We start from the raw sequence: 21,078 nt of genomic DNA on the forward strand, positions 1-21,078 counted from the left end.
ATCCCTAGTGTATGTCCACCAGTTTGGGGAATGGTGTCACTACATTCTAGCTTGAGATACATTTTTGTAACTAAAAGTTTGACATTAGATGTGATAAGTGTGGGTTTGGCTGAATGCCTCTGATGCAATGTTTGATGATGTCAACACTAATGAGAGCCCATGGGATGGCACGCTGTATACTCTTCAAAGGTTATTAATGTAGAATAACGAAGTTGGAAATGGTCAACAGGCCATTATCTCCATTATCCCTCGAGAGCAATTAAAAACGCTTTGTAACCCTAGAGGGCCATGCCGGGTAACCAAACCAAAACAAAGATGTTTTTCTGTTTAGTAAATGGTCAAGACTATGAAAAACAAACAAGCACAGAGGTGTTACCACTTATAGGTTTAGGCAATGATTTTGGAAAGAAGGAAATGATTGACCTCGTAATCTTTGGTATATTTGTAGAGACTGATATGATGAAGTACTCACAAACTTCTCTGGCACATTTGCTCTATGTACTTTGCACCTAAAGTGATTTATTGAGACACTGCTGGTCAGACATTGTACTATTTAGGGTAGGAAGTGAAAGATTAACTTATCTTTCTTAAAAACACCCTCTGACAGAATGATGACAGTTATGAAAGCTCTGAAAAGCTATAGCCTTTATTTATAGCTATTAGCCTTTGAGCTCAGATTTTTTTTAACTGAAAAATCAACAATTCTTCGAAAATAGATGTATCTTGAGGGGAGAATATAAGAGAAGAATCACATCGAGGAATTTGAAACTAATTTTTTAAGAAGGATAACCTGTGGTGGTCGTTGTTTTTGGCGTGCTTGTGTGGCTGTTTTGTGTGTTTGCTTGGTGTTTGGTGTGCTGTGTCTTCTGTGTTGCAGGGGCTGGCTGTGGCTTCCAGGGTGCTGGAGCTCAGAGCACACGTTCTTGCCTGCATCTCGTCAGCAATCACCTTCCTCACCGCATTCAAGCTTCAGCCTCACCCGACTTCGGCGTCAGATTGTTTCCACTCCAACCGTGGTGGATCAACCGTCTCTCTCATTAAATATCTTGTTGTGAGTTTTTCGATTCCTGCTGTCTCTGGTTCTTATGCCCAGTGTGTTTTCTTGTGGCTTCCAGCTTCCAGTGCCTACCACCTCTGAGCTACAGCGCCTTGCCGCCCAGCCACTCACCTCCACCACCTCCTTGGATCCTCACCACCCTCTGCTTCACCAACCTCACCATTACCCTTTGCCTCACCAATCACTTCCACCTTGGAGATCCCCGACTGCCATTCCCCACCTCCCTTCCTCATATTCATTAAACCCTTTGTTTGTTCACCCTAAACCTGTCTGTATCTGTTCTTGGGTCCACCTCACACACATGGTGTATACACACCATCACAGACCCAAGCTGAACAGAAGTTAACAAGTATTTAGGTTTTATGTACATACATATAGGTGAAAGAAGAAAATATAGAATAACTATTTAAAAAACAACATCAAACAAGAAACTGTCTATAAGTCAGACTGTTTCTGTAGAAACAATAATACAGTGGTGCAAATATGCTGGAATAAATAATAGCAACTGACATTGTCAGAGTCCCATGACCTCCTACCTCAAGATATCTGAATGACAATTGGTTCTATGGGTACTAACAAGTCTCCCCTTCACGTGAGAAGGCCTGCTCCGAGTGAATTTTTTGTTACTTACAAGTTATGTACTCCAATTAAGGCTGTGTATTTGTCTTTTTAAGGGAAACCAAAACCAGCTTATTTAAAACACATTGAATCAAGCAACACATGTATATACAGCTACATAACATATTAATACAGGATTATTGTGGAACTCAAAATGTTTATTGTACGACATTAGTCTGTGCACATTAGATATTCATATTAAACCTTCTAACTCTGAAAAAGATATGATCTGACAGTACCTGCATAAGTATTTTTGCTTATGGTGATAGAATGTCTTACAGTATATTTAAATGCTTCATATCTCTAAAATTTGTACAACCAATTGACCAATGGTCAAAAAAACCATAATAGCTCGGTCATCCGGGAGAAGCTCGGAGTACAGCCCCTGCTCCTCGGCGTTGAGAAGAGCCAGATGAAGTGGCTTGGGTATCTAATTAGGATACCTCCCAGACGCCTCCTTGGTGAGGTGTTCAGGGCACATCCCACTAGTAGAGGCCCCGGGGAAGACCCAGGACACGCTGGAGAGACTATGTCTCTCGGCTGGTCTGGAAACGCCTCGGGGTCCCCCAGGAAGAGCTGGATGAAGTGGCCAGGGAGAGGGATGTCTTGGCTTCCCTGCTTAGGCTGCTGCCCCCGTGACCCAACCCTGGATAAGTGGTAGAAAATGGATGGATGGATGGATGGATAAACTATAATAATTGAAAGTATTGAAACTGTGTCATTACAAAAATAACACAATTCAATTCATCAGATTTTGAAAAATAAACAAAACACACTCAAACCTACATAAACAAAATATTTCTGAGCCCTTTCATAAATTATTTGAACTATGGCCATAATTTGGTCAGAAATATGCTAAAACATCTATCTACAAAAGTTTTTACAAAAATAAAAACTATACTGAAGCTAAAGCGAACTGAAAATATAAATGAAAAAAACTAAATCAAAATAGAAATTAATGACAACTACAATACTATATACTATAATAACTCTATTGTGACCACATGCAAATATGTCGATGCTCCACCAGAAGTGTAGTATCTAAGATCCAATCTGTTTGCCACTATTTTACATTGTAATTCTACAAGATAATTCATTATCATAACATGCAGCTGTTAAAATTCAATCTGAGGAAATGTGCAGCCTATGAAAGGGTTAAGCAAGAGGCCCTGCCTCTGTTAGAAATTGTCAACCACTCTACAGCTAAATTATTACCAGGACTTGCAGCAACAAGGGAAGCTTTCAAGTAAGAAACATTTTTCTTGATTCTATGATCTATGTAGCTCTTACCTTAAAGTTTTTAATCAATTTGCACTCCCATGTTTGAAATTGCAGCTGTGGTTCACTCTGTGACTGCCTGTCTAACTCAGTGATTATTCCTCTCTATCTACACTTCAGGAAGTGGGTAAAGAGTTAATATTCTGACAGGAGAACAGAGTTTGTGAGTGTACGGGCAGACAACAGCAACAGAAGGATAAGAGGGTGCGAGAAACGAGAGAGGATATAAACAGGGTACAAGAGGCTAGAGGAGAGCACAATAAAGGCAAACAACATAGAAGACAGAGAACAAACGAAGGAGAGTGTTTTGGAGCAGACACTGGAGGAGGATTAATAGGAAAACATAACACAATGACATACCGGCTGTTTGAGGGCAAGGATCACGCCTCTGTCTACCAAAAGTACCGCTTTACACCTCCAGATGAGCTCAAGAACATCGTTCTTCAATACCTTCATAAAAAGGTATGCTATGGCCAAACATACTGTGAATGTAAAGTTAATTCTGTTATTATATTGCATTATTTCTGCTAATTGGACCCACAAAACAAGACTTAATGAAGCAAAAATATACAACAAACAACGACTTTGTTTAACATCCTCAGAAGGGACAGCCACATGTGCTGGCGGTGGATCTGGGATGTGGGACTGGTCAAAATTCCCGGCTTCTGGCACCACACTTCCAGGAGGTGGTTGGCATCGACGTTAGTGAGTGTCAACTGGAGGAGGCCAGAGCTGTGTCAGGATACCCTAACATCACATACAGGTGGGAATATGTGAGTTTATGTATATGTGTAGACTTTACTCTTTGAAGAGAGAATGAATCTGAAATGCTAATAGTCCAGACGTATTTCAGGATGCATGTGTAACCTGTGTTGCACCTGCAGGCAGGGGATGGCAGAGGAGCTCCCATTTCCAGATGGCTCTGTGGACTTGCTGACAGCAGCATCAGCAGCCCACTGGTTTGATCAGTCAAGATTCCTGGATGAGGCATGTCGGGTTTTAAAACCGAGGGGTTGCTTGGCTCTGTTGAGCTTCAGTGACACTAACACCAGACTTTGCTACCAGGACTGTGGAGAAAGACTCAATTGCATTTATAAAGAGGTGGGTGTAGACTGGTTTCATCCGGCCATATTAATATCTTCCGCATCCATGCCCGTTGCATGTGGACGTGGAAGGTGGCTTTTGGCGTCACACTCCTATGTCAGAAGGTCACTGAGTATCACCATGTGACAAGTTTGAGGTGAGAACAGGTTGGTGCTTCACTGTTGCTTACAGTCCAACCCAGTGGTCTGAATTTGTCCAGTTTTCTTCTGTCTTAAAAGTCCATTGGTCATTCCACAGACTTGTCTCTATCACTTACTACAAGGTAGAAGGTAGATTTATTGGTCATTTTTAAAACCAAGTTTAAAAAAAGAAATTACTTTTGTCCATGATCCTGTTCCATCTTTGGAGTTTAAGGATGAGTTGATTAAAATCTGCCTTACTAAAGCCCCATTGGTCATCCTCACATGCCACAATTCCATTTATTTATTGGGTTGTTTATGTATACAGTACATACCTCCCTTTTATTATTTATACAGACAGACAGACATGATATACATGCAATGTAAATTTAATATAAAATGGAATAGTTAAACATTCATTTGCATTAACTTTCAGGTGAAGCAGGTGCTGTTGCCATACACAAACCATCAAGTAGCTGTCTGTGATGGTAAGCTGAAGGAGCTCTACTCAGCCATCCCTTTCCCTGACAAAGAGAGGTAACTACCAAACCTGAACACACTACTGTGATAGTTAAATGTAAAACTATTGTCTGCTGTTCCTAATACATCAATGTGACGGTAAAACAGGATTGAGCGTATTCGGGTGAGCTCGTCAATCTCGGTGAGGAACCTAGTGGGGTTCATTGAGTCCTTTTCCATGTTCCAAGGTTACAAGAAGAGAGATCCCCGGACTGCTGAAGACCTGCTGCTTAACACTCAGAAGAGGTCATCTATCCACACACACACACACACACACACACAAATAGTGCATGTCTGTTATTATAACAATCCATTTTGTGAATATTAACTGTTTCCTTTGGTCCTTCAATGAGTACTGAGCTGAATAATCAAACACTGCACTCTTCACAGGTTTCTGGAGGAGATGGGAGTCACGTCTCCTGACACTGAAATAAAACAGGAACTTGAATATTTCTGTGTCCTGGCATCAAAACCAATATAATCAACAATGGGAAGAGTTTGAAAGTCCTAGAGATGTCACAATTTACAATTTATGAACTTCTAAACGTTAAGTTGTTAACACATGAAGGAATGTGCTTGTTGAATGTGGACATTTGTACATAAAGCTTTTTTTCCTTCGTAAAACTCTTGTTTCTCCTGTGATTGTCTTGTGTAATGCAAGTGGATAAGTCCGGTGGAATACAGGGTAACTTTACCTGTCTTCTTCTTCTTCTTCCTTTGCTTCTTCTTCTTCTTCTCCTTCTCTGGGGTTTTACAGCAGTTGGCATTCTTGAAGTTGCATTACTGCCTCCTGCTGGATTCATCCTAACAGTCATCCTATTCTGTCACACCCTAACTTTACCTGGCTGAGATGGGGTCGTGTGTGTGTCGCACATAGAGAAGAATGTTTAGACCAGTAAACAAAAGACTTAATGGTATGTTGAGATATGTTTCGACAGAGTATCTCATTAATATGTGTTACTTTGGGTATATTTTAAGGTTTTTACCTTAACCTTAACCTTATATTCTAAGGTTTCTTTCTGCAGTGAAACTACCTCTTAGAATGTTTCCCAGTAGAGCAGCTGATCCCTTCATAGAGGGATCACAGCATGGGCAAAGTGGGCAAGTGTCCAGGGCCCTGGCAAATAGGAGTCACAGCCTTAATATTTATTATTATTATTGTTATTATTATTATTATGTTATCCTAGCCTTCTAGCTGTTCCTGGTTTTCTTAGGTAATTGAAGGGATAATCAATGGCGAGAGTGCTTAGGTGAGAGAGTGAGCATGCTGCCAGCTGCAAAGAGTTGTTTCTATTATGTGCCAACTAGAACTGCACTTTATTTCTTGTATATAAAAGTAAGGAAGGAACAATAACTTTTAGACACTGCTATTATGAGTCAGAATATAAGCAAGTTCCACATTTTGTTAAATGTATTACCTGTTAAGATTGTGCAAGGACCATAATGCGCCACAGAAAGTTAACATTTCATCATTTACTTTTTTTTCTGTAAAGAACCCAGACAGGGTTATTGTGTTATTAAACAACAAATAATGAAATTTCAATATAATACATGCTGTGTGGTTGTGAGTTGGCCTTTGCTGTTGTGCAACTGAACTCTGAATGCTTGGGGAGGGTACACGCACTGTGTGTGTAATATTTGCATGTGTAGGTAGGGGTCCAAGGCGAGTTTGTGTCCCATGGTCAGGATAATCTGTCTTTGGATCCCTTGCACCTAACTGAGAAGTTACATAACTGGAAACTCTTTTGAAATATAATATACCCATCACTGTTATTTTACAGGAGGGGTGCTGAGATGTTTTGGTTTAAATGAGAAGTCAAGTTTTTTAGCAAAGCTCTTGGAAACATAGTGTAGATGGTGGCGTATTCAATAGTTCTAACTGCTTCAGTGCCTTTTACCATTGGGTAGAAGGCAACTTGGTGCTGCTGACAGTTTGGACTGTACCTGCTTTGAAAATGAAGCTAAAGTTACTAAAGTTCATGGTACTCCCTCTTGAGAGAAACAAAATGTAACCCTGTTAAAAATAGATGATAAATAAATAAATCGTTTAAATATGTTCATTTCAGGGAAACTGTGATTAAAAGTGTTAAAAAGAATATTTCATTAAGGTTAAACTAGTTTGTTTAAGAGTCGAGTTTAATAAATAAGTTTAAAAAAGTTTTAAAAGCATACAAATGTGCACTTTTAAAATATTTCATTTTATTTTGAAAAGTTTCAGGGGTAAAGAGGAAGTACTGATTGAGAAACGTGTTATCCTGGTAGTTAATTGGTTAAGGTGTGGCAAAACAGGAAGAGAAAAGTGTGTGTGTGTGTGTGATTTGTTGGTGTGAGCGGAGACTTGACTAGTAAGAGTGTGCAGCAAAAAAGAAGAAACAAGAGTGAGGAGCGGCATGGCCTTGAAAATGTTACAGTAAGAAAAACACTATGAAGAGTGCGGACGCTGTTGAGGAATATACATGGAGATAAGCGGACAGTGAGTCTCAGAGTGACTGTTATTCAGCGCAGCGCCGTGTTTGAGTCAGCCGGAGGAGTACTTTGTGTTCAACGGGGAGCGCAGCTAACGGCTAATGTAGCTCACATTAGTTTATCTGACAGACTTCATCCACGTGCAGCTAAACCAGCTACTCAACTCGGTGAAGCTGTTAGCCTGCTGTGTACCGGACCTGCATGAGAGGACCTGCGGTGAGTTTCTACCAGGAGAGTGGGAGGAGTCGTCTACATCCCCTGCTTCAGCAACCCGCTGTACCACAGACGGGATGAGGAGGACGCCATTACTGCAGTGAGCTGGTAACTGTGTGTTTTTTTTTTAAGCGCTGTAGCGCGAAGCAGCCATCATCGTTTTCTGGCTCCCACGCACACAAGCATTGCTCCAGGCCTGCATCACTAACACACTGGGTACCCATTTTATTTTCAGTAAGTTAAAATTGCCGGCTTTAGTTGTAGTATTTCATTATTTGGTGTTTTTGATATTGAGTGCACTTTAAAAAAAAAGTTATTTGTGTACTGAGAAACTTATGATTTGAGTTAATTGATTGGTCTATTGAAAGGTACAGAGAAGTCCTTTTAACTTGAATATTATTGTTTCTTTATTTTTTATTTTCCATTATTGAAAGAACATATTTGTGTGTTGATATTTCCACCAGTAAATCTTTAAAACTTACCTTTTCTAGTCATATAGACTGAGAAATAGTGTTGTTGATGTTTATGCAGACGTTTTAGAGAGTACTTTTATTTGAATTTGCAAGTGCCTTAGAGAGAGATTAAAAACTTAAAGGGTACCTACAGGTAAGAAAAATCATTTAATTCTTATTTCATTTATGTACAGTTCTGAAAAAAAACAAACCCTTAAACCAGTTTAAAAACACTCAGTGGGTAAATAAAAGGGTCTTCCATCACAGAATAAGTATTAGTTCACTTCATCGTGTGTTACAGTATACTTATCGTCCAATATTAGTTAATCTTAAAGAAAGAGATTTCTAAAACATAAAGAACTTGGGGAGCGTACCTCATTAAAATAGACCGGACGTCTCGAGGGCGCTACAAAAAGGTAAACAAAATACTGTAATAATGTACAGTACACATCTTATCAATCACAAAAAAAGAATGAATAAGAAATAGAATGTGCACATGAATGGGTATACACAGTAATACTTTTGTTAAGGAATCTGATGAAATGTGCTGAAAATTGAGTTCCACTTAGTGAAGAATTTTCTGACATTCACCTATTTCTTTAGGCATGATTTTAAAACATAGTATGAGTTTTGCATTTAATTCCTTAAACGTTGTGGTGCTTAAGATAAACAGCTAGACTTTAATTATCAGCATTATTAGTTAGTACTGTTTATTATCTGATGCAAAAAAAAATTAAATTGTGGAACAGTAAACATTAATAATCAACAAGAGTCCTAAAAAGAGTAACTGCCACTTAATTATCACAAGAAGAGGGGAGTCATTGAAAAGTTAAAAGCGTCACTATGAAACTTTTGAAAGAGAGGATGACAAATTCTGTCTCTACCAGATGAAAATTGAATTGATAAGCAATTAAAGCATGCAATACAGCATAGCATACAACCCAGTGAACTCAAGAGTTTTGCTGCTGTAGGCTTACTTGGTCTGGTATGGCCAAGGTATGCCAAGCTCTTAGGCTAAGTGTGCTAGTGAAGGCAATGTGCCAAAAAACTGCAGTTCTTTGAATAGCCACTTGAGGTTGGCTCCAGAACACAGCAAATCCCCATAGACGCTCATGTTAATATGTTGAACTTTACATCAGAGGTAAGCATGTTTACAGCTTGGTACAAAAAACAAAATTGGTTTTGGTTTTTATTTAATTTCAACATGTGTGGGGGGCTGAATTTTATAACTCACCTTTTTCCACACAAATGTGCCTTTATTCTGCAATTGCCAGTTACTGTTAATGTTTAGCAAAAGCTACATAGACCTAGTCTTGCTTTAAGTAGGTTAAGTTAACTTAAAATAAATGCTGATATGTGATCTATTGATAGTTAAAATAATCACAAGTGCTTTGTGGATTTTGACATGGATGCGCTTTGGGGTCTGACAAAAATGAATGTAAACTTTAAAAACTAACTACTATAACCATGAAGTATGATGACGTTGGATCACAATGGTATAGTGACTTACTCTTCATACCTCTAACCAACTAAACCATTGTTGAAATGTCATTTAGTTTAATGCTCCTTACACCAGGAAATAGATTGAACTGAATTCTTCTGACCATTAAAAAAAACAGCTTTTGGTTAAAGAGAACCATGAGCTTATGAAATACAAGAAATCAGCCTAAAGATTCCGACTGAGGAGCATTGCACACAGGATGTTTGTGTCAGCTATTGCAAACATTTTTTAGCCTACTCATACCATTTTTAGCTCACCATAATTATCTCCAGGGGTCTTGACTGGTTCTGACAGGAGTGCATACCATCACATAAGCTGACCTTTACTCATACAGACCTTTGAGCCTGACCTTGATTTCCATTCAGCACAATGGATGAATGGTGCATTCCATTTGCACTGGGAAGTCGGAATCTACAAGTTCCCAGTCAGAAAAGTTGGAGAGTCAGAAGAACCACATCAACCCCAGCCTAAGAATCCAATATGGCTTCTCCATCAATCAACAGTTGTGAAGGCTGTAGTAATATACTGTTTATTAGCACTTGTCCGTATTGTCAGCATTTAACAGCCGTACACACAGTATGGTCCAGCTTCTCTCGATGGACATTTTGCTACATCAACTTGGATTGTGGATTGCTATCAATGGAAAACTTTGCTACAACATGACATTGCTAACAACATCAATACTGGGAACGCTTGCTCTGTCAACTTGGGTGTGATGTAATTCTTAGCTTGGATGTCTGAGGTAAATGAAATGCTGCAAACGTTTGGGAGCTGTTCCTTTAAAGGCCTTCATTGTCAAACGTTCCACGCATCAGTGGAAGTAGGGGGACCTCCCTGCTCTCAGGCACCCCACTCTCTCCCCTTTTGTCAGTGGGGATGTATCTGACTACCAGCAGAAAGGAATACGTAGTCTTCAATCTGGATAGCTCCTTTTATCCAGCAAAAAAACACAAAGAGATTTCTTTAATCTTTTTTTTTATTATTATTGTTCTAGATCTGCTGTTGAGAGAGATAAACTAGCCATGGCTCACCGTTTCTTTGAAGGCGTGCAGCAAGCATCTTCTTACTGGAAGTACAGGATCTCTCCATCAGATCTCCTAATACGACCAGTCCTTTACTTTCTGGAAAAACAAGTAAGTGCAATTTGAAAAGTTGTGGTTGTTTAATTAATGAAACAATAAACTATTACCGCTGTTGATGGACAAAAAATAACTATGTCATGTAACATGCTAAACATTTTGTCAGAAAGGTCATCCTTTTGAGCTGGCAGTGGATGTTGGTTGTGGCTCAGGACAGGGCACGGTGCTGCTGGCCAAACATTTTGCCTCTGTGGTTGGGCTAGATGTAAGTCCTGCGCAGTTGGAAGTGGCTGTACAGCATGCTAAAAAGCCAAACATCACATATAGGTAAGCATGAACCAACCGAGAGTCACTATTAATCTTTTGTTTTAACTGGAATCTTCAAACAAAGATTTTTCAGTGGAAAAGTGAAATACATGAATGCATACTCAAAGCAGCATCTTCAATGAAATCATTTCCATTTTTACTAGAATTGTGAGAAGTGTGAGATCAAGCAAGCCTCACAATGTTTATAATGTTATACAAAAACTTTACAACTTTACAATTACCATCACATTATGTGTTCAGCTCTGAAATCCAGTAAGCTACTTTACTGAATCTTGGCCAAAGCACGAACAATGCAACCCTTGTCTGGTGAAAGTCGGTCATGCAGTAAGGCCTATACAATGGAGGAAATGTCCTGTCAGCACAGGACACTAAAATCCACATGAAATATTTGGCATCACAAAGGGTTGGTTATAGGTACAGTACATGACAAAAAATCTTCAAAAACCTTTAAATTGATATTCAGAGTGGGTTTGCACATCTTTTTTAGAAAAAACAAACAGCCAAACACCCAATGAAAGTTAAATTAATCTATAATTCTTATTGCAATTTAATATTTTATTTATCATTTAAAGACGATGCTTTACATTTTGTTGCCTGGAATTTTTCTGCTGCCACACTTTTATTTTGTAAGGAGTGACTCATTTGTGCATATTTTAACGTGAATAGAGGTGACAGGCAAAGTTCAGCTAAGTGAACTCTGACCTAGAAGGTATGCAAAAAAAAAGAAAAAAAAAATCTCACTGCATGTAGCAATCACACCAGACACCCATTGCGCACTTGTAAAATTAATATAAATTCGAGCCTGTCTTTTTGAATGGAAAAAATACAGTCAGGTGCCGCCCCTACATATGGAACCCTAAAGTCTTCAATATTATATCAGTAAAAATAAAACCAACATTTATATTAGTTTAAATAAAGCTGTAATTCAAGCAATTCATGCAAGGTGTTCTCGGAGAACAGGTTGTATGATATCCTACAAAAATGCACGCACATCAATTTAGATGATATTCCATGAATTAGCACCCCAGGAATAATGTTCTTAACATACAGTTATGTAATTAACATACAGTTACAGGGTTTAGGTTTAGGCAATAAACGTTACTATGGTGAGGTTCAGGAAAATGTTTGAGTGTCTTTGGATTTAAAAAAGTGAAGTCACTGTAGTTGGGTTTAGGAAAAGAAACATAGTGAGGACATACCTAAAATGACTTAACGTTCACTTGGTTCTTAATATATTTCTCTAGGCTAAAGTCCAGATTTTTGGGACACATCCACAACCCCAATTTATCATCTTAAGCCAAGCATACACTGTATGATTTTAGCCTGTTTTCTCAGCCACAAGACTCATTTTAGAGCTTCGAGGGGCGTCATTTATTGTGCAGTGTACAGAGAGGAGTGAGGAACGATCATCCGCTTGCGAATGGCCCTCGGACGGTCAGATGAATGTCTGACATGTCAGAAATTTTGATTGGCCGACTGAGTAGAACTAATCTCATCAACAAGTAGTCATAACGTATGAAGTGCAGTTTATGGCTGGCAGCAACTCAGCAACAAAGAACGTTAACCTAAAATTAGCTATCAAGTTAACGACAGTAAAAGTAACTTGGTTATCTCCAGTTTTATCTGCAAAATGGAGAGGCCATACTGTCCACGTCTTCCAAACCATGTGCGAGTCCATATGATTGGGCACCTTATTTATGGAAGTTTTTGCACACAGGATTGCACAGATTATTAAGGCAGCATGCTTCTGCCTTTTATAGCATTGTTGTTAAAAACTGCCTCAGAGCTTTTAAACTACTCTTTAGTGACAACTCTCAATAGCCAGGATGGTCCACAGGGGCTGACGGGCTGTTTTTGGTTTTAACCATGGCTGGATTAGGTTTTTAAACATACAGTGTGAGCTGTCAGGTCATGGCTTGACAATCGGACCATACAGTGTGAGCACTTTGGCTTTACATTGCTGATGATTTGTTCATACAGTGTGATCGATCAAGGCTATTTCATGGATCTCTTTTAACAAACTGCAACAACCAACAAAAACGATGGATCAGCTCACACTGTTGTTGCATCTGGCTGCCCATGTTGGCTATACTGTTAGAGATGGACAATGTTTTGGTGAGCTGGGCACTAGACTGAAACCTACACTTAAAATTTGAAAAATAGGTTGATAATTCACAAGCTGGTACCTGAAAACCTCCTTTATACTGCCAGCAGTGGTCAGAAGTTTAACCTGGCTTTTGCTGCTGTTCCATCCTTAGACAGTGTGTGGCTGAAGAGCTGCCTTTTGCTGACAGCTCAGTGGACTTGATAACTGCCATGTCTGCCTTCCACTGGTTTGACCGACCTCGCTTTCTCCAGGATGCCCACAGAGTCCTGAGGCCCCGTGGCTGCATAGCTCTGCTCAGCTACACCATCGACATGGAGCTCAGCTACTCTGACTGCTGCTCACACACACTCAACCAAGTCTGTAAAGAGGTGCTTACAACAGTTATGAAAGAAGTTATTGTGAATGTGCACTGATACACCTTCAGCCGCATGTACACTGCAAGCAAGCAGGGAACGTTCCCACAACATTGGCCAACATTACCTACAAGTTGTAATAATGTTTTATAGAAAACCTTTTGACTTAACGTTCAAAGAAGCTGTAAAGGATTTTTATTGTTTCTCATAATTTCCCTTTATATGAGAACAAAGGAAGAACATTTTCAAAGCAATATTCAGAGCATGTTTTTGAGGCCTGAGATTACAGAACATTTTTTATGAAACATTCCTGTAATAAGATAAGATAAACCTTTATTAATCTCCAATGGAGAAATTCAGTTGTCGCAGCAGCTTATAGTACCAACAGTAAAGACAGAAAAGAGCAATTAAAAACATCCATATATGCCAAAAAACCTATACAATAATGATAACAAGCACTGCAATCCATTAATAAATAAATGAAGGGATAGATAAATAATAAAATAAATAAATATGGAGAAATTATGTACAGGCCCTCAGAGTGACTCATGCGGACAGTTTTCAAGTCTGTGATCTTAGCTGCTGTTAAACAGTCTGATGGCAGCATAATGTGCTATGTTAACACAAAAATAAATAAATTTAACAGATCATTCTGGGAACTAAATGAAAACATGCCATTGAAAACATTACTAAAACATTGCATTATAATTCTTTGAACTTTTTTAGAAACAAACACTATTGGGCCGTTTGGCAGTAAAGCACAGGTGTTACTATTAACAGTCGTTATGGCTCTGTTCTAGTGTCCCAGCAAGCCATGACCAACAATATCCCCAAAACTGCTGTCATTTATTTCATTATTTGATCACTGTCACATGTCACATGTACTGTGAAAAAGGCTTCAGATTCAATGTTTTTTTTTTAATACAGAAAACATGTTAAGCTACAAAACAAAAAACAAAACAAACAAACAAAAATGGGCACCTAATATATTTTAATGTCTTTCACACTAAGAAAAAAAGCTGTAAAGTTGTTATAAAAATGGAAAATACAAAGATTTCTCTAAAAACAAATGAATAACTGACAGTGGTTCTTTTTCAACACCAGACCTACCAGCATCAGCGACTGCCACATCTGCCTCATTCATAAAATCTTTTTTTTTTTTTTTTTACATCTGCTAGTGATGAGGACATTTACAGTCCAAAATCACCATCTGACATGTCCTTACATGACACTCGTGGATTGAAAAATGAGCAACAGCACCATCTACTGGATGCTTAATTGTTTGTTTTTGTAAACTAATACTAACTCTAACTAACTTAACTCAGTGACATACTTATCTGAAATGTTTTTTGTTTTAATAAAGCAAAACAAATGAAAAGTGGATTATGTCAGAAACCACTGAAGTTTTAAAGAATACATTTACAAAAGCATACACTTAATCTTGGTAGATTTCACACACAAACATAGCTGTATTATTTTAAATACATCATAAAACATGGAGTAAAACATATATTGCTATATGCCATGCCATTATGATAATGATGAATAATCTCATGAATTGCTGCCTCTTGGTTTATACCAGTTTTATGCAGCCTTGGAGCCTTACCGAAGTCCCCACCTTGGTTCCAATACCAGTGAGTTATACCGGGAGGCCTATGAATCCATCCCTTACCCTGACAAGGAGTGGTGAGAGCATGTTTATGTTTCGTAAAGTAAATTATATCAGCCAATTATAGATTTATTTTGAAAAGATCATCCATTACTCTAATTCATAAGTACATAAATATACAATAGGCACTGACGTTGTACTTTTAATATCTATTACAGGCACGACTGTGTGTGGGTGAAAAGGTCCATGCCTCTGTTCAGCTACATGGGGTTAGTGAAGTCTTTCTCGAGCTATCAGACTCTGCTGAAACAAAATCAGCAGAAAGCCACCGCGCTTTCCCAAGACATCTGTCAAAGGTAAATGCTTAAAGGTACTATAGCATACATACAGATGGCCTAAAGTATACACAATTGAGCATGTCACACACACTTAACAACAACCTGTAAAAATGCTCATGAGCAGCGCAGGCCTTTAAATTTATGAACTGTATTTACATTTTTTGCACAACATGAAAATTTTAGAAGTAAATGACAAAAACTGCCACCACTTCATTGCCTTAATCTATTTGACATTTTTGTGAAATTTTGTCATAATTAGCATATGCTGTCTTGAGCTATGACCAATAAAAGGGTTTTGTGAGATTGAAATGACCTTGACCTTTGACTTCCAAAATCTAATCATTTCATTCTTTAGTCCAAGAGGATATTTGTGCCAAAATTCAAAGAAATCCCTCAAGGCCTTTTTGAGATATCACATTCACAAGAATGAGATGAACAAAAGGTCACAGTGACTTTGACCTTTGACAACTAAAATCTAATCAGTTCATTCTTGGGACCAAACGAAGGTTTGTGCCATATTTGAAGAAATTCCCTGAAGGCCTTCTTGAGACATTGCATCCAGAAGAATGAGAGGAACATACACTCACAGTGACCTTGATCTTCGAACACCAACATGTAATCAGTTTGTTGAGATTTGAAAGATTTGACTTGATTTGAACGTGTGTGCCAGATTTGAAAAAAAAAAAAAATCCTTTGAGCTGCTCTTTAGATATCATGTTATGGAGAAATATTTACATATATTGAATGGATGTTTTATGGATCTTCAAAACTGACATATTGGAGAGGTGAAGTTTTTACCGGTGTCTAACAGTGACAGCATGGTGTCCTAAATTCCACTCTGAATGAATAATGTCACCCTGGCTCCTCAGGTTGATGTCCATCATGGGGGTGACATCTTCAGAGACAGAGGTGGAGGTGGCTGTGAAGTATTTTTACCTTCTGGCCTGCAAATCACAGGAAGCCTGACTCCTGCCAGCTCTCACAGTTTCAACAAAGTCATGGAGAAACTCGAGCTACCACCCAGTCTTTTATCAACTACTCCTAGACATGCAAGATATATGGATGTTCTCATCTAACTGTTGGCAAGAAAGCTTTTCTATAAAATATCAAACTTTTGCTTTAAGAGAGAGTCATAAGGATGATGAGCACAAGTATACATTTACTCATATTCCTCTGCTTCTTTTTTTATGGTACTGACAATGTGCAGAACTATGTTTGCATTATATTGGTGATGAAGTAAATACAGTAGCTACAGTTGAATGTTTTAGATATTTTCACAGAAAATCACTAGAGGGAGACATTTCATCAAAAGTGATTATTGGCACTGTTCTCTTGTAGGATACTGTATCATCATATTCACCTACACATACAAGAAAATGTTACCTGCAATATGAACAAAAATGATTTTATATAACACAACCATGTCATAACATCTTCAGACATTTATCTTTTTCTTCAGGCTTTCCTCCTGATTCCTTTCCCGTCATCTTCACGCACCTGACTAAGGAGGACAGAATTACTTTTGACCCCTACTGGCCCAAATCTTCTCATCTAATATGTGCCACATAGGAGGAAAAAAAAGTTTGTTTTTGAAAGTTTGTCATGGCCTTTGACAGTGGTTAGGGAAGTATTCAGTTCATTCACTAAAGTAAAAGCACTGTAAAAATACTCTGTTACAAGTAAAAGTCCTGCACGGAAAATGTTACTTTAGTTGATGTATGTTTGTACAATCAGGGAAATGCATTTATGTGTTGAAAGTGAAAGTTCTCGTGCAGAAAACTTTATATGAATTTAATAATTCTAAATCATCAAAGTGATTTAAATGAAAAGCAGCAAGTCCTCATATTTGAGGAGCTGGAACCAAGAAAAAATTAATATATAGTTTACTAAAAATAATTTTTTAAACCTACTATTTCTTACAAGTTCCTCGTTGCATTTTTCCCCATGTTTCTCAAAGTGTTCAAAGGTTTAAACACCTGTGAAAGGCATCTTGATGCAGCACAAAAGTGATGACGATCCAGGAAGTTGTAATTTACTAAACTTGAGATAAGAAGTTGTTGCTTATTCTCACAGACTTTATCATAGGTTATTGTTTGTCATTATTATCAGATGCTTGTAATGCCCTCCATTTTCAAATCTGTGTGAAAATGCTCTCTGCAACCTTTCTTCACCAGTGGAAGATCTGCTGATACAGAATCTGACACTTTTTTTTTGTCTATATTCACACAAACATGCCTTTTCTTGTTAAGTGGCCTCTTCTAATGGTTTTGAATCTTAGTCCATGCTGGAGACATTTGTTCTAAACCCATTTTGATGTTGCAGTACTGAAGCGTTCATCCTTCAGTTGTGCTATTGGTAGCCGCTGGCACGACTTGAGGCCTTGGCCTGACTGTGACCCATGCAGGTGTTATGAGTGGGCATGTTTATCAGGTCTGCACCTGGCAGCACAGAAGAGGCAGGCTGTCAGGTTTTATCTTTTGGCCTTATGCTATTTTGGTCTTCAACTCTGGCCCTCCGCTGCTGTAAAGCCTTCATCATCATACCATGCAATCCAACTTTATGGAAACAGATGAATCAAAAAGGCTACATTATAGTTATGGCTATCACAAAATTTCTCAATTTAATTCTTTATTCATGCAATGCATTGCGCCTACTTTTTTGCAAAACAGAAAAAAGATTTGTCCATAATTATCCAGGGATTTGTCCAGTATTAACAGGATGGTTCAGATTTTTTGAAGGGGTGGTATGAGGTACTATGACAAGAGTATAAATGGAAAACTGAAGCTGAAAGCAACTTCCCTGCGGAAACAAGCTGTCTGATGGAAACAGTAAGCAGTGAAAACACTCTCAGTACAGCATACACTTTAACTGATGTTGATGTCTCAAGGTGAGACTTTTTCTAGGTAGCTAAAATACATATTGTGGCTGACCCCCATCCCTATGCATTTCTTAGCTTCTGTGGACTTCAGCCTGCTTCTCTGAATTGTGGCCTGTCGGCTGACAGCTGCAGTATGTAACACTGACTGTGGATAAGTATCCTATACAGCCACCTTAAAAAGTCCAAACTATCCCTTTAAACTAGGAGGGACCCCAAAGCTGAGGTCCAAATGACAATCATGGCGTTTCAATAAGTAGCAGCTCAATGGATTTTATTCTTTAGAGATTAAAGAATTCAATGGATATAAAAACAACTTTTTTATGCATGGCGGCAGTTGAAAAAGTTTTTAATTCCCAGTATCACTGAACTCATTGAAGCACATATAAATGTTGTCCCTTTATGTGCTAAAATGGATATTTTATTTTCTCACATGGAAATGTGTAATTTAATCCTTGACCATTGAAGGTGTGTCTGATAATTGTATTGAGGTAAAACAGTATGATTTTCTTTTTATGATTTTCAAATATATCTACCAACTATTAAAATGAGTACCACAAAGCTTCTCCTTTGCCATTGTGTTATGAAAATTAGAAATATTCCAATACCATTTTTTTACAGCGAAAACATAATTATCTTCATCATAACTAGAATCATACTGTGATGTAATTCTCTGTTACCAGTCAATTCTAGAGCAAGTTTTTTTTAAAAAAGAGGATAAAATCTTGAAATGCACCACATTTTGCATGCACACAGTTTTCATTTCAACAGTGATTCATCACAAAGTGCAAATGAGGTGATATGCAACAGCTCCAAGTTTTCTTTTAAAAAAAAAAAAAGAATTACACTATCTGGCAAATGCAAGCCTTCCTCTCTGTCTGTTGTTGCAGCTGTATGAGCACTAAGTTCCTCTTAGATCTCTTACAAATATTGTGCTATTGTCTGGAAGATTATTTATGGAAAACATTACCTTCCCGTTTCGTGAAATGAGATCTCTTCACTAGATGCTCAACTTCATGTGATCTGATTTTATTAATCTGTTTTTGAAGAATGTTGTCATGGTTTAAACCTTCTATAATATAGAGTCACACATTTTTAGACCCACATGACACACCACCCTTGTAGGTTTCTGTATTTTATGTATACGAAGTGTAATAAAAGGGGTCATTCAGGAGTCACCCACAGCTTAATGTCCACCACAAAGGATTCTAAAACAAAATTCAGCACCCCTATTTGAATATACAAATATTACTAATTTGCACACTCATTTGTATGAGTCACGAGAAACGTCCTTCCTCCTCCTCCTACATTCAAATCGAGGAATATTCTACTGATTAAACATAAGTAAGTCGTGCTCAGGATAGTTTTAGGGGTCAAGTGTGTCTCACTGTGTGTTTGCGCATCTGAAAGAGTTTACATAATTTTTCATTGTGACAGAAAAAAAAAGGACTCTGCCTCTTTACGTCAACGATGGCAGGCTGAGATAGTGACTCATGCTTCCAGTCCACTCCTGTTGTGTTCGAATACAGCAGAGTGAGTTGGAGCGACTTCAAACCAAACAAGCTCCACTGTCAAACAGTGAGCATGTTTGGTGTGCCTGCTGTACAGATGTTCCCATCCCCTCATTCAAAGTGCTCTGTCATAACACTGCTCGCTGGATCAATGTGCTAAAACTAAAAGCCTTACTTGAAAACTTTGGACATTTTCAGGTGAAATTTATGTTGATTAAAACATATTTCAACTTAAACAATATTACAGAGCTGTGGTGGGCCTATAATCATGTACAATGTTTACAAAAACAAAAAATGCTAATTTTTAATTAAAGATAACAAAATTGTAAAAGGTCAGATTTCCATGTCTTTTTTACCATAATATTATAGCATTTTATATTTCATATTATAATTATTATAATAAATATTATAATATAATATAAATACGGTTAAATTACCAAAATGCTCAGTCCACAAAGAAATGCACACAGCCAATATTATAAAAAAATGTGCTTTTAAAAGAGCCGTACGGACTTCTTTGAAGTTGTGATGTCACAACTTAATTCTATAATGGTAGAAACTGCAGTGATGTTACAGTCATTGCCCAGCTGAAATGATAGCACACAGATGCGGAAAGCACAGATGATATCCATTAACACGGACCAATCACAGCAGAGTGGGCTACATCAGGAGACAGGCGCTAAAACGGAGTGTTTCAGACAAAGGGTGAATACAAGAATATTCAGGTAGACAGTATAAGAAATAAGACATGTTTTTAAACATTAAATCATGCAAACATGTTCTAGAAGAAACCAAAAATACAGTCATGAACCTCAAGATGAGCATAATATGGGACCTTTAAATTGTTGTCGCATCTTGGATTGTACTGTATTCTATAACAAGAGGCAACAAGAGGTAGAGAAGGGGGACATTCATCCCATGATTCAATACATGAGTCATTTGGTGATGCTTTTTCGGGCCTGGGACTCCTGGTACTTGCATACATGGCACATTACATCAGATTTCCAGATGCCTGAGGACAATACGACAATGTTATGCCACCAACTTTTTCTTTGTGCCCTGTTGCTATCAGGTTACACACTCTGTTTCTGAGTCTCAGCACAGAAATGTACATCTACATAGTGGGACTCTGAGGGACAATGGATGTTAGGCACCACTCATCTAGCAGTTGTCCTGTAATGTGTAAGTAGTGGCTGTATATCTTTTTCTAATATGACAACCCCGGGTTTGGCAAATACACAGCTGCACTGAATATAACCCACATTTTATTCATTTTAGAGTTATTTTTTTTGCACATGAATTATTCGTTTTCTCCAGTTTATTCCAAACTGAGTACGGCTGTTCTTGATTTTCCAAACAGCTTATCGCAACACTGCAGCAGAAGTAAAGCCAACGCGCAGCATAAAACAGGATTTGCATTATTATGACATGTGCATTAGTCATGTTGCTGCAGAGAAGTTTTTTTTATTTTTATAAAACTGAGTAGACATTACACTTACATTCAGTTCATGTGATCCAGCGGGGAGAGCAAAGCCCCCTGTGTAACACAGCT

At 38.1% G+C, this 21,078-nt stretch overlaps 2 protein-coding genes across 2 annotated transcripts; both read left to right on the forward strand.

The window, feature by feature from the left end:
- Window positions 1-2,952: 2,952 nt before the first annotated feature.
- zgc:162396 (uncharacterized protein LOC555292 homolog) lies at window positions 2,953-5,176 on the forward strand. Its single transcript, XM_042494687.1, has 6 exons — window positions 2,953-3,415; window positions 3,556-3,716; window positions 3,838-4,054; window positions 4,613-4,713; window positions 4,804-4,941; window positions 5,086-5,176. Exons 1-6 carry the CDS (start codon window positions 3,305-3,307, stop codon window positions 5,174-5,176), a joined length of 819 nt encoding a protein of 272 aa, XP_042350621.1. The 5' UTR covers window positions 2,953-3,304.
- Window positions 5,177-7,032: 1,856 nt separating this feature from the next.
- On the forward strand, window positions 7,033-18,580 carry zgc:162780 (uncharacterized protein LOC555377 homolog). The gene is made up of 7 exons (XM_042494304.1): window positions 7,033-7,608; window positions 10,322-10,460; window positions 10,573-10,733; window positions 12,992-13,208; window positions 14,776-14,879; window positions 15,021-15,158; window positions 16,010-18,580. Exons 2-7 carry the CDS (start codon window positions 10,350-10,352, stop codon window positions 16,104-16,106), a joined length of 828 nt encoding a protein of 275 aa, XP_042350238.1. The 5' UTR covers window positions 7,033-7,608; window positions 10,322-10,349; the 3' UTR covers window positions 16,107-18,580.
- The last annotated feature ends 2,498 nt before the right edge of the window (window positions 18,581-21,078 follow it).

Source organism: Plectropomus leopardus, chromosome 10 (assembly GCF_008729295.1).
Source record: "Plectropomus leopardus isolate mb chromosome 10, YSFRI_Pleo_2.0, whole genome shotgun sequence".
NCBI lineage: Eukaryota > Metazoa > Chordata > Actinopteri > Perciformes > Serranidae > Plectropomus > Plectropomus leopardus.

Coding starts and splice junctions, on each gene's coding strand:
- zgc:162396 (XM_042494687.1), top strand. CDS start 3,305: ATGACATACCGGCTGTTTGAGGGCAAGGATCACGCCTCTGTCTACCAA. Junction 3,717..3,837: donor TACCCTAACATCACATACAG/GTGGGAATATGT, acceptor TTGCACCTGCAG/GCAGGGGATGGCAGAGGAGC. Junction 4,055..4,612: donor TCAATTGCATTTATAAAGAG/GTGGGTGTAGAC, acceptor ATTAACTTTCAG/GTGAAGCAGGTGCTGTTGCC.
- zgc:162780 (XM_042494304.1), top strand. CDS start 10,350: ATGGCTCACCGTTTCTTTGAAGGCGTGCAGCAAGCATCTTCTTACTGG. Junction 10,734..12,991: donor AAGCCAAACATCACATATAG/GTAAGCATGAAC, acceptor TTCCATCCTTAG/ACAGTGTGTGGCTGAAGAGC. Junction 14,880..15,020: donor CCTTACCCTGACAAGGAGTG/GTGAGAGCATGT, acceptor TATCTATTACAG/GCACGACTGTGTGTGGGTGA.